General features: G+C 35.0%; 1 protein-coding gene across 3 annotated transcripts in view; it reads right to left on the minus strand.

Moving 5' to 3' along the window:
* LOC116292176 (uncharacterized) overlaps positions 1-14,752 on the minus strand; it is a 116,196-nt gene that overhangs the window by 92,314 nt on the left and 9,130 nt on the right. For all 3 annotated transcript variants that reach the window (XR_016121343.1, XM_031699441.2, XM_031699440.2), the window contains exons 3-4: positions 8,874-9,021; positions 639-947 (exon numbers count right to left, since the gene is read on the minus strand). Coding sequence is in view for 2 of the 3 variants with exons in the window: in XM_031699441.2 (XP_031555301.2) it covers positions 639-947; positions 8,874-9,021 (457 nt within the window). In the remaining variant the exon portion in view is untranslated. The remainder of the gene's footprint in view (positions 1-638; positions 948-8,873; positions 9,022-14,752) is intronic.

Consider the following 14,752-nt stretch of genomic DNA (forward strand, 5'->3'; position numbering starts at 1 on the left):
AAGTTGGAATTTTGGTACAAAATTTGTGTCATCATTTTTCAACATTAACTGCTAAAAAAATATGTAAAGCTGCTATTCAAAAACATGTTTATAAAGCTTTATTACAGCTCATTGGTTTGATAATATGTTACTGGTTTGATGATTCCCTTTGGTAGCAAACAGATTTCAACATGGTGGCGAAAGTGCAGTTATTGGTAGAAGAAAGACTGGTAGTGAAAATACATATTAGAGAAAGCAGATAATCACAGTTAATCACATCTGAATCCTAAAGGCCGGGCGCTCGCGTCTGTCGTAGGCGAGTTGTAGGCTTCATTTACACGCTACGACTCGGGTTGTAGAATGGCGCGAGCGCGTTGTATACGATAGTTGTAGGCGAAAATCGTACCGTCTAAACCGGCCTTAATTAGGATGATAAATAGGAAATTCTTATGACATTCATAAATCATTTTGTGCCAAAAATGTCTTGCACTTTATCAAAAAATTCCTACTACCAATATCCACCAATTGTAAATAAGATAAATCGGGCTGTAGTCAGCCACACACACACACACAAAAAAAAAAATCGTTCGCTTTTAGTCCCCTAATAAGAACTTGTACAATTTTTGACAATACAATTTCTTAAGAAATTATGAACTCACCATTATCCACTTCATCACTTTCATCACCAAGAATTGTCCATGATGGAGAGAAATCAAGTAATTCAAAGGCATTGGTAATCCTAAAGTCCAGGGCTTCTCTCAAATTGCAAGAAACATTGTTGGATACAGAAGAACACAACGGAACAAGTGATTCTAAGAATTTAGAGTCTGAGATATTCTGGGCAAGCAGTTCTGCCAAAATATGCTCTGTTTCAAGGTAATACAAAAACGTGTGGGAGGACAAGATGCCCAGTACGTCATTTTTGAGACAGTAAACTGTTAAGGAGACTCTTTCGGCAGTTGCATGATCTACAGATACAAAAACAAAAGTATAAAAATGATTAAAAAGAAACATATTATAGAGTAAAGTCTATGGATAGCATGGATACCTTTTGGTTCAATGTATAGTTCCAGAAAGTATGCATACCCCCACCACATAGGGAATTCGTAAAAGGACCCAGTACCCCTTAGGAACTTCCAATTTTCTTCCATATAAACTCTGTAATTTTGTTCTTTCTCTGAACTCCTTCCCCTCTAGATTTTCCAATTTCCTGTGTGGGTGGGTATGAATATTTTCTGGATCTACACAATATGTGTAATAGAAATGACTTAGGAACAACTACTGCAAATTATTTTTTTGGCCTCTGTAAAAACCAACAAGGAAAGTGTCACATGAAGTCTGAAGAAGTGGATATCATAATCCCGAGTAGACCTCCATACAAAATGATGGCAATAAAAATTATTTGACAACAAAACATGAAATTGTACAAATGCTGTTCTCTTAATTCAAACATTTAAATATTAATTAAAAGTTTGTTTCTAAAGTAAATCAACATTTTAATTAAAATGAAAACCAGTTGATTTCTGAAACTATTTATTAGTAAAAACTCTTATAAAACTCATGAATAATTAATGAATAATTAATCACTGTCCGTGGAGGAGGTTGTATATCTGATACAAAATCGTCCTGATTTGCATAAACTTTAACCCCAATTTTCTTAGCCAAATCAAATTTTATCTTTAAAATTATAGTAGAACATGAATGTATACACCTAGAAGTTTCATAAGTAATATACAATATTCTTGTCCGTGTTGTATCAAATATACAATCACTCGCCTTCGGCTCGTGGTTGTATATCTGATACAACACGGCCACTCATATTGTATATATTACATACAATTGAAGCTCCACATCTACAAGTAGCGTCCTTTGCAACCGAACAACATGATGCATCCGGCTATTTCAAACTCAGAAAAGGAAAAATTAATCGAAAGACATTCATAGTAATCGAAAGAAGATCATAGAAATCGAAAGGTTATAAAAACTTTGACCACATAACAGCGTTGAAAAAAATATAACCTTGTCTACGTGAGCCGTAAAATGTCCCTAAATTGTTCATGATTTCCCGGCAGAATACTTCCAACAGATCCCAGCATTAGACTAGCAGTGTTTGCTTAATTTCATTTGCTCTGAGTGAGAAGAATATTTCTGGTGAGAAAAGCTTTGTTTTTTAATTAAGATTTTGGCAAGCAAGCAAGCAAATATTTATTACACGACTTGGGCAGATTGCCAGTTTCATTGACGAGTCCTAACACTGTTTTTGTCACAAAACGAATGTATAATCATCTGCTGCCACCTAAGCTTGATCAAAATACCATTTGAGACATAACAGGAAATTTAGTTTAGCTAACGCATCGTCTTTCACCGCTGTGAGTCCAACGGGTCGGGTCGCTGGTTCGAGCCCTGCGGTCGTCACTCGTGTTTGTGTGATGTGTTGTTCTCTCCTATGCTACGAGGGTTTTCTCCGGGTTCTCCGGTTTCCTCCCTCCATAAAAAAAATCAACATATCCGGGTTCTCGTCGGGTTTCCTCCCTCCATAAAAAAAAAACATGTGAGTTGAGTGTTGTATGTTGTAAATATAGAACGTAGTGGTAGTGCGTGTGGAGGGAACTATTATTATTATTATTATTATCATTATCATTATCATGATTACTATCATTATTATTATCATCATCATTATTATCACACATTGAGCCAAGGACTTTTATCATGGCCAAATGTAATCAAGTTTCATACTGTAGATTTGAAAAGAGTTTTTCAATTTAATAATTCTCTTTTTATAAAATATTTATTGTAGCTTTGCCTGATCATAGTCATTACTTATTATAAAATAACTGTTCTAAATCTGATTCTGATTGGTTGGGAGCGCATTCTTTATGAGAGCACACAACACACACACACTTTCAGTTTCGTAACTGCTGTAATTCATATTTATGAAAGAAATAAAAAACTTCCTTACAGATTGACAGATCACTCGAGAAGTGTCCATAACACTTCAGACTATTTCGCCAACAGACCATTTCGCCCACATAAAAAATTGCTTATTAAACGTTGAAGTCTGTTCGTTTTCAACTCTTATAACTTCACTTCAATTCAACTTAACCAAATTACTTATTTTAAAACCAATTAAAATCAATGATTATCATACTTTATTAGGCGTTCTCCTCACTTCGAAATTGGAAATTCAAGCCATGAAAAATTTCTCACAAATATTTGATATATATATATCCCATTGCTATAGCAAGAACAGTTTTAGATCGCTTAGCTTAGGAATGCTAAAAAACATGTCTAAAAATGTCAGGATATCACTTATCTGAGGTCTTTGGTTTCCTCTTTCTTCAGAATATTCGGTTAATAAACAACACTTATAAACTTTACTTTTTATTCTGTGATTTACCTCTCAAATAGTTAGTGAAGTCCTCAAGATCAAAAGAAGGGTGATGTGACGCAACAGTACAACAAGGTGCGATTTCACTTGAATGACAGACTCACTTTCGAGCTAGTTTTTTTATAACATCGGCCTTTATAAAATATGTACTTGACTTTATTCAGTGATGTTCAAGCTTTATCCTCCGATCATAATAATTTGAGAAGTTTAAAGAACTAGAAGGGTCAAAATCAGTTTGACTAACTCTGACACTTAGCCATCTTGCTAAACAACGGATCAGGAAGTTGGTAGACTTCATAATATGTGCCCATTTCAGAAATTCAGAAAACAGAGGTATCAAAAGATTGCTTATTCAAGAAAACTGGCATAATATTGGAATTTATCATATAGTTAGGATAGTACGCAAACGCTGCTTGGTCGAAAACTCTGCTGTTTAGTGAACAGAGCACAGTGCTGATGCCATCTGCGCACATCAAGTGCTGCTAGATCCTGCGATCGTTTTTCTTTTTGCATAAATAAATTCAAAACCGAAATAAAACTAGTAGCTATATAATGCAACAAATAAAACAGCTTTTCCCGTGCTCCGTTCAGTAATAAATGACATAGATGGAGATCATAACGAAAGGACGTAAAGAAATGGCATAAAGAAAGGACAATAAAGAAATTACTTAAGGAAACCCTGGCAGTGCCCACCCTGAGTGTCTGGCCTTTAGTAGTGATAAGGGTTGATTGTGGGATGGGTAAGGGGATTTTATGGTGTTAGAAATTGGTGCAATGTACATCAAAGGTCTGAGTCCTATTGTGCAGTACCAGCCTGCATTCCGACAAAAGTTGGCCTACAAGCGTATTCTCGTCTTTCACATCCCCATAATGCCTTGCGTCTTTGGGGGGTAACCAATCAAAAAACTGTCCCAAATTGAAAGGTTTCTTTATTGAATTTATACTATACCTGCTTTTATCTGTACAATACTGATTATCAGTTTATTCCAAGTTATTTTTGCGTGTACAGATGAAGTTTTGTTCTTAAAGTTTTGGTCTTACAGAAAATGTATTCACTTACGAAAAAATGTTTAAAATTTACCTTAAACGTCATCAAGCTTCTATCTTTTTCTGTTTTTTACTTCTTCATTTTATTTTTGGATACCAAACAAGGTATTGTCAACATTGTCTGATCAGCTTTCAGCAAAATAAGTGGGTTTTTACCCTCTGCTTACCCCCAAAGATGCAAAGGATTATGGGGATGTGAAAGTCGAGAATACCGGCACTTTTTTCTTTTTCAACGATTAATTATGGACGACGACCTTTCACGAGATGAATAGAAAAATTGGCAAACATCGCCAACAAAACCTGGTTACACAAACTCTCCGACGAACAACTGAAAGACAAAAGCGAAAAATACCACCGACCCTCCAACAGTGCCAAACTCATTACTGCGCCTAAAGTAAATGAGGAAATTTGGTCAAAGCTGCCATGAGAAGCTTGAGGTAAAGATCCCAAATTTTCCCGCCTTCAAACGACCATGACAAAGGCGGCTTACATATCAGTCAAATCTACCGATTTGATGTTGAAACTGAAGGCAAAGGCTGAGCATGACCCCCTTCAATTGCTCGGACATGCGAGTTTTGAGCTATCACAAGTCTGAAGAGACAAAATCAAGCCAAACTTGCACAAGGACTACAGTGACCTGTGCTCAGCAAACGTACCAGTGAAAGATTTATTAGAGAGTCTTAGATTGACCTTTTTTTCTCCCCGCAAACGGCAAACGTGTAGTTTTCCCTTACTTTTACTTTACCTTTTACAAACCTTCTCACCAAGCGCAAATACTCTTTTACTACTTGGACTTTTTTGCGATTCTTTTTCAGTAATTTAAAAGAATTTTTTACTGTTCAACTGACGTTTCACGTTTGCCGTGAACGTAAATCTTAAACTCTCTATTGTTTGGAGACAAACTTCAAACCCAATTGACATACATCAGAGCAGCCAATATAATTGGTAATACAGCTCGCAAACCGTACTTGCAGAAACAACCAAGTCACAACTACAACACAAAATACAACAAACCTTTTTTAGGCTGAACAACGCTGACTCAGGGTCGACAGAACTACCACAAAGCGAAGAGCTACCCTTACGGCCGAACGAAACGTGCCGAACAGCAAACAAAGAAATAGATGCAAAAATCCCAATGCTTATAGTAAGAAATTTCAACTCAAAACTATCTAAATACGTGGAGTTCTGCAGGAAAACACTGACCTCCGACCGAAAAATTTTCGATACTGTTGAAAGCCAAAACATTGATTTCTACCAATTTCAATGGTCTGCCGATGCCGAACAAGCACAATTTATAGATTTAGAGATTCTTGTGTTAGAAGGGAAAGGAATAATTGAATCCACGGTTCAAGAACAAAATGATTTCATTTCGACTATATTCTTGCGCCAAAAAAAGGACAACATATGAGCAATGTGTTAAAAATGTTATTGATACTGCTACATTATTCACTGTTCACCCAGAGAAGTCTATTTTTATACCAACACAGAGGCTGGTTTTGTATTACATTCCCAGTCTATGAGAGTATCTCTCACACCCGAAAAAGCTTGTAAAGTCAAAACCTCTTACCAGATCCTTTCAGAGAATACTACCCCATTAATTCGAGAGGTAGCTAAGGTACTAGGACTATTGACATCTAGCTTTACAGGAGTCAAGTTTGTTTTGTTTTGGAGGAACGTCTAATCACTATTATCCCTCCCCCATGAATAGATAGAGGGAAACTTAGTTTCTAATACTCCCTCATTAATATGAGAGATGAGGCGGTAAGCCGTGTGGGATGGGCTCGAAAATCATATAAGAACAAGGATCGTCTTCCAGTTTATTTTTTTTAAAGTGACTAATCAATTCAATATTCGAATAATGAAATCATTATCAGACTCTGGGGGGGGGGGCAAGCTTGTAACTAGCCTGAACAGCAATGAAAGTAAACATATAGTTGCTTATTATCATCATAATTATACAGCTTCTCATTAATCTCATATAGGTAACTGTCCAATTATTTTCTTTATAGTACACTCAACAAAATTACTCGACTCTGATTGGTCGAGAGGAGTACAATTATAGCGTTAATTGTACTCAGTAGGAGTACCGAATTAAGTCGCCATGGAAACACGGCCAAAACAATGTCAACAGCGGCAAAAAAAAGCCGTAGCAACTAATAAGAACTAATTTTTTTTATGCATTTCAGTTGCGTAATGGACTGAAAATCGGCCGCCAAATACACAAAGATGAACGGCGTCGCTTCGCATTTTTTACTGAAATTTTGTCGAGTGAACTATATACAAAAAATCGCACGATCTTCTCGTACAATTTGGAAATTAATAGACACGAGTAATGTTTTGAAAGTTCTTGTAATTGCACGAGCCTTTGAGATCGTGCGATTTCCTATACTAATTGGACAGGTCTTGTTGATATGAGATTAATTAGGCAGCTATATAATTAGTAGGTAATAAAGAGATAATTAGACTCGAAAAATTCCTCTGACTGCCAATTTTGTCAGTCCTCGGAATTTTCCTCGTCCAATTATTTGTTAATTGGACAGCATGGAGTCCTATTACATATACTTATTATTGTTATACATTTTACTAAGTATCTCAATTCTAATTGGTCGAGAGCCTTCAGCCAATCCCTGATATCGTGTGAACTCGACGTGATAAATGTATTATCTGTAGGTTTTCCGCCGTTGCACGAAGTAGGGTCACCCCATAATTTACCTATTACGCTTGTGCTTACCTCATTAATATGGATTAGGGAGTATTAGGTAACACACGTTTTTATTGAGCAAATATACAAGGTAGAAGAAAATTTTCAAGAAAAATGAAAATATGAAATTCATAATTATATTTTAAACTTTTTTCTGTTGGAATAAATTTTTTTATTGAGCAAAAATGCACGAGTGTAATTATAAGTAATACAAAAAATGAATAAATTCGCAAGTCTGCTTTACTGTAGACTCCCTTAAATTCTCTACTTCTTGATCCGTCTGAAAAGTGAATCGATTCTTGGATTAAATGGGATTAAATGCCCCCGAAGCTAAGGGAAGTTTAGTGGAAGTCCCTCGGCCTCGGGACTTCCACTAAACTTCCCTCAGCTTCGGGGACATTTAATCCCTAATATTCCGAAGAAGTCAAAAAGTGAAGCCTAGAAAGGAGTTATTGTGAGGGGTCTGAATATGCAAATGTGCCACTCGCTCACTAAGATGTTAGCAGATTGACAATTAAAACGTTTATCGATCGTCTTACATCATCTGCTTACGAATGTTACATGACATTAACAATTACAAAGTTTTTCTGAAAGCTCTTGGAGCGGATGCAATTTAGAAATAAAATCAAATTAAATACGAACTAGCAGTATCTATTTAGTAACTAATAGTCTGAGTCCATGTTTTGTGAGTCCATGTGTTTTGTGAGTCCATGTTTTCTCAGTCCATGTGTTTTGTGAGTCCATGTTTTGTCAGTCCATGTTTTGTAAGTCCATGTTTTGTCAGTCCATGTTTTGTCAGTCCATGTTTTTACAACATGCTGGTTGAGTGATAGCAACTATTAGTCACTAAATAGATACTATTAGTTAGTATTTAGTTTGATTTTAGACTAATTTGGCTATTTATATGAGGAAATGAACTGCCAATGTTTCATGTGCGATATTTCTAGCACTGTAGACCAACTGTGTATGTGCACACTCGCACATACTGTAGTTTTATCTTCGGATTATTTATGTCAAAAGAGTCAAGGAAAGATGCAAGTTGAAGTAAAATTATAAGATTAACACCTAAACTAAACTTCCAATGAGTCAAACCTTTTCTCGCTCATAAACAGAAAAATTTATGTACAATCGTCAACATATTTAGATTTTTTCAGGTAGAGCCAGATGCATCGAAAAAAGGGACTTTTTATCAGATTTTAAAATGATAGTCATGGAGCCTTGAAGAAAGTTCGGCTATTTTTGTCATCCAAATAAGCCGTTCTGAATAAAAAGTAGATTGATCGTTGGACATTACTAGCTCATTTTTCAAATTACAAATGAGGTTATGACCTTTGATACATATTGCACTGTTTATATCTCAAATACACTTAAATGAGATGTTAGAAACGATTTTATGCATGGGCGAAAATGCGTGTGTGAAATAGTCAGAGAGCAAAAAGACTACATACTATACTATTTTACATTTTGCATGTACACAGCATATAGGACTTGCTATATGCTTTAGTTATATAGGTGGATCGAAAGTGTATATAAGTGGTTCGAAAGTGTATACAGGTGGCTCGAAAAGACCTGGACCTGGTTTGAAAAGACCTGGATCGAAAAGACTTTGGTTCGAAAAGACCAGTTACCTTACCTGCCCATTAAATTTTTCTGGGTGCCCCCCTCCCACTACCACTACCACTGCAGCTAAATATCTATAGGTGTAATATAACTGTGCTTTAATTAGACCAAATAAAATAAGATTAAACGTAATCTTACCTGGTACAACAGCACGTAAAGTGTATCGATTGATTTGCTGAGAGGTTGTCACATGTACTTCACTGCAACCTTCAAATACAAGGAAAAATTCTGCTTCTTTAGGTAGTGGAAAGTCATCTGAATATGTTATAAACACCAGTTCACCACCCTGTAAAGAAGGAGAAATAATTTAAATGATTACTAAGCTTCTGTAACTATTTGATTACTTATAATGCATGAATATAAACATCAAGCAATGAAATTGACCAATTTTGTTTGTAGACATAACACAATATTACCATATCCCTCTACAAATGTTACAACAGGAAAAGGCGTTGTCATCTATATGATAGAATAAACATGAAATCCAATGTGTCAATATCTAAATTCAAAACAGTAAATACACTCTTACAATTCTGTAAAAAAAAAAGAGTACAAGGGGTTTCATCAGTCGTTGAAAAAACTGAAAAACTTAAGATTTGTAAATTTGAAATATCACTTACAGTATCTGAGCAATTATGTTACTTATGTTACTACAGTAACTATATTACCTTAAGGTAATTCCCTTGTTTTTCACTGCACATTTTTCATGCAACTAAAAGCATGGAACTAACAAAGTTGAGACTTTTTTTTTTCGGAAACTAAAATAGTTCATTATATTGATGTTTATTTCCAGATAATTTTTTTCAGACCAACTACTGAATAGAGATTTTAGAAGCAGATTTTGAACTCTATCGATAAACAGCTATCTATGTGCAACAGTGATCCCTAGCCAGAGAAATCCGAAACCACTAATACTTAGGGTGGTAAGCCTGTGGTTCTACTTAACGAAATCACTTTTTAACTTACTTCAAACCAATTAAAATGAATGATTTACCCTACTTATAAGCCATTCCCTCACTTCCAAGTAGGAATTCAAAGCACTGCCATTTTGAACAAGTATAGACTGTAAACACTCTTCGTATAAAATGGGTAAAACATTTATTAACAAAAACCAAAAAAACTTCTTATTTGTATTAAACTCATGGGAAAAACTCTGCTAAGAAAAGATTAGGTGTAATTTACTTTTAATACTACTCTTTTTATTCTGTGATTTGCCTCTCAAGACAACTGTAATGAAAACAATGTGACACCACAGTACAACGAGGTGTGACTTCATGAACACTTGTCTAACTGGCTTGACTGCCAAGGTGGTTTTCTTATGAACTGTGACTGTTGAGGTATATTTGCTGTGAGCCATCAGGTGAGCAGCAACACTAATCTTGCACTTGTTGTATTCCTGTGTTACAGATGCTAGCTAAAATCTCGATTTGAGAAATTAGGTGTTGGTTTGTGAAGATAATTTTCAGAGCCTTCAGTACTTTTGACCTGGGGTCATAAAATCGCGCATTAAAACATGTGTGTTTCTCAAGCTGTGGCTTGTCAAGTTTAATTCCGATTTCGCTTTCACTCATCTAGGTTGGATCAGAATTTCATATGCAGCCATATGCAAAAATTCTGATCCAACCAACTATATGGTATATAACTATATCAGGTGCATTATGGGTAATAGACCAGTGGGATTCAAAGCTATGTACCAAAGCATTGGCTAGCCTACTGAGTGTTGTTTACGAACAGTGCTATAGTCAAGAGGCAAGAATGTGTTGACTTTTTAAGACCTCTACACTATTGGGGGAAAATGTCATTGTAAATGGTTTTATTGATGTAAAGTGAAGCATTGGAAGTTTTGGTTGAGTTTAAAATAAGTTTTGAAATCACTCTTCTTGGAAGTTTCAGTTGAGCTGAACTCAATTCTGCTCTCGTTCTTCGCTTATTTATTTGTCCCCTGCTAAAAGAATCAAGCACTCCGAGGACAGCAAAACAAAACAGTTGGTAATACTTATGACAAAAGTGGTACAGACATTGTTTATCAGGAGCTACTCTGGATAGGATATTTTGCTTTATTCGTAGTCTACCATTTATTATTATTGAGTATCAACTCAATCAAATCTTAGTTGATGAACAGGCTGAATATAATTTTAAGATAAACGGAGGTTATTCTTACTGAAGAGACATTTTCTTCCATTTTTCCTCTGATAACTTAGTGATTCTTCGTTGTTGCTTTTTCTTTTATTTCTCTCTCTCTCTGGCATTCTCATACTACATTTAGCGAAGATAACTGAAGAAAGGTCTTCCAAGTTGAATAGTTTTTAATTCACAGTGATGAAAGACTTCTATGATACAACAAATAAGAAAACTGCAACAAAATTACAGCTTTTACAGTGATAACATGCAACAACGGTTCGTAACAACAAGCAAACATGAATTATTACAGCTAAACATGACTACGAATGAACTTACAAAAATAAGGTATTAAACTACGGAACATAGTACAAACGTATGTCAACAGGTCTAACTTGAGCCAGTCAGAGGTCCTTGCGAGTCCTTAGGCTCTACTGACTGGCGGTTAACTTTTCAATAACAATATGACTAAATTAACACTCACACTATATTATGGTAATGTATCTATTTCACGACTTGATACTAATGATTACTACTTGCAGAATTTACTTTCTATTAGAAACAACTAGTTATGTGGCATTAGCCAACATTGGCTTTCATGAAATATGCAATTTACCTAATTCAGAGACATCCCATCATAATAATTTGAGAAGAAGTTTAATAGGTGATCAAAATCAGCTTAACTAACTTCTGACACTTTATTGAGTCTGGTGACCAAACTCACAGGTGCCTTCAAGGATCATGAAAGCAGTAAATGTCATATGTGCCCATTTCACAACTTGCCGTTCACGTTCATTCATAACATCAAAACATAATTTTTAACAACAAAGATATCAAAGGAATGGTTTTTCAAGAAACCTATAGCATTATGTATCATGAGTGAATATAAGTCTAAGAGTAATGGCATTGCAATGCATCTTGTTGACCCTCCATCTCCCATTGAAGTTTTTTGTTTTGGCAAAACATGTAAACATGATAAATGCTAGAGCTTTTAAACAAACAGTTAGAAGTTTTTGTTGCTAGTTGGAAGCCAATTAAAAGTCAGCTACAGATATTTTACGAGCCAATCATGACTGACTGGATCTTGGTTTGATCGAGGTCGTATCTTGTAATAAATGCCCAAAAATAATCTAAAATGCCCTACAAATGCTTTATAAAGCTTTACTGCTGCTAAATAGGTTATAATTGTGTTACTGGTTTGACAATTCCCTTAAGCATTAATGTTGGGCAAGATTTAACCATGCATTATGAGCAACCGAACCATGATTCTGGGTGACTAAACTCATGGGTGATTTAATTATATATAGTGTATTCATTTCATATTATAAATATCATTTTTATATAATTGTATATATATAGTGATTTAATTATATATAGTGTGTTTATTTCATATTATTAATATCTTTTTTATATTATCTTGTATACAGCTATTTGCAAAAATTATGGCGGCTTCCATATATATGTACAAAGTATATCAAAAGCATATCAAAAATTATGGGATATCATCCCTGATATTTTTTTCAAGTTGCCTATCACATGGGCTTTCCGAAAAAAATACCAAGAAAGATATCTCGCCGTGTCTGATATACTTTTGATATACCTGCATGTATATTTGAAACGGCAATAATTTTTGCAAATGGCTGTATTATATATATTTAAAACACTCATTAATAATTCATAAGCTTATGGTCCAATTGGAGCCACCATACATGTCACGTGCATGAACCTTTATACCCGATAAAGTCCTCTTCATTAGTATTCAAGTGATTTTATATAAAGAAACATGTGTCTTTATATAAAGACACATGTGATCTTTATATAAAGATCACTCGAATACTATGAGGATGACTTCATCAGTGATGAAGTATGCATCCAAGTTTAGATGAAGACATAGAGCTTCATCAAGGTCATAGTCAACCCTAAAGATCTTTGACTAATGTGCCTGTCTTTGCCTTGGCACGCAATATCCAACGTGTGGGAGCTTCTATTGAATCTGGTTGCGCATGCCCGTGACGTCAAATCTCTATCTAAGTATAAAAATCGTGTATGGTGGCTCCAGTTGAACCAAAATCTTATAAATTGTTAATGAGTGTTTTAAGCAGTTCAAAAAACTCGTAGATCGTGTTTTATCAGGTATAAAAGCACTCGGCTATGCCTCGTGCTTTTATACCTGATAAAACACTCCTACTTGTGTTTTAAACACTACATATACATATACAGTGAAACCCAGTTAATCCGGCCACTGAAGGGACATTCAAAAGTGGCCGTATTAAGCTGGCTGTCAAAAATGTCAAAAACGTGTTTTATTAATCAGTACGAAACTACTAAACAAATTAAGTGCAATAATGCATATTGTATTTTTAAATATTGTTTCTAAAACTTCTGATGCTCTTGGCTCTCAGTTATAACTCAACTTTAGTAGTACTTTAAAACTTTAAATCATACAGTAGTACAGGACTGTAGATATAACAGTAGAGAAGAGAAAACTGAGTACAGTAACAACTACTTTTTAAAATAGTAATAATAATACTGTACCGCTATACAATAAATGCTGACATACTTTAGCGCATCGCGCTGTAAGTGTTTGTCTGTTTGAAGTTGTTGTGTTGATTCTGATTCTACAAAAAGCATTACTGTAGAATGTTAACTGAATGAATAAAAGAATCACAGATTTTGCAGTAATAACTTTACAGTATTTACACTAAGATCTAGACTGTAACCTATTTGTCCTGGCCGCAATAAGGTTAAAAAAGTGGCCGTTGGCCATATTAACGAGTGCCGTATTAAGCGGGTACATTTTACAGTAAATGTATGGGCATTTCGTTGGGACCCAAAAGAGCTGACCGCAATAACGGGGTGGCCGTATTAAGCCAGTGGCCATAAGGCGGGGTTCCACTGTATACATAATATATACAGAATGAGTGGGCGTGTTGTATCAGATATGCAATATAAAATATAGCATATATCGGATACAACACGGACACGAATACTGTATATTACTTATCAAACGTCTAGGTTAGATCCTTTGTGTTTCACTAAAATGTTCAAAATTAAAGTGAATCTGGCCAAGAATATCCAACTTAAAGTTTATGCAAATGAACACAATTTTGTATCAGATTTACATCACTCTTCACGGTTGTGATTTCTGTTGTGTTTTCCTCATGAATTATTAATGAGGTTGATAAATATACATACACTTGATTGCAGAAAGGTTGTAGTATACATTCAGGGTCCTAAATTAACTTTTGAGCTAAGTGGTCCTTTGGACAACCATGTTCTAATTCTTAGGCATCCAGAGCAGAACTTAGGAGTCCCACTTGGTAACATTTTGTAGAGCCTGAATGCAAATGGTCAGCAGTTAGCCATAATGCAGAAGATGCAATCAAATTTGTCAGTGACATTCAATGGCTTCCGGCAAATTCGTTATCTCGAATTTTTGAAAAATTATCAGTTGAAAAACGAACTTTCTAGGTTTTGAGCAGAAGAAATATAATTTAGAATTATATTTGGACTTTACGGACTCTTTTATTTTTTTATAAAAGAAAACACCTTGGCAAAAACATAGGTCGTCAGAAGGACAAGCACATTCCAAAATCTAGTCGTCATTTGCAAATTTTAGTCGTCCCTGATGACTGGATGACTGCTAATTTCGGACCCTGACATTTATACAAGTATCTAATGAGATGCAGAACTCAAAACATGCATAAATACAATTGCTTTGCCACAACATTTTGTGGAAAATACTTTTTTAACTTGAGTTTGTTCACTATGTATGTCTTTGATACAATAGAAGATAAGGAAGATCAAATAAGTTAATTTTTAAGTTTTGCATATCATTTGATATCCTGCATCTCATTAGATATATCATGTATAAATGTACAGGGTTGTCAATAACATTT

The sequence above is a fragment of the Actinia tenebrosa genome, unplaced genomic scaffold, assembly GCF_029948245.1.
Source record: "Actinia tenebrosa isolate PJP-AT-01 unplaced genomic scaffold, QUT_ActTen_1.0 PGA_scaffold5__44_contigs__length_20552954, whole genome shotgun sequence".
Taxonomy (NCBI): Eukaryota; Metazoa; Cnidaria; class Anthozoa; order Actiniaria; family Actiniidae; genus Actinia; species Actinia tenebrosa.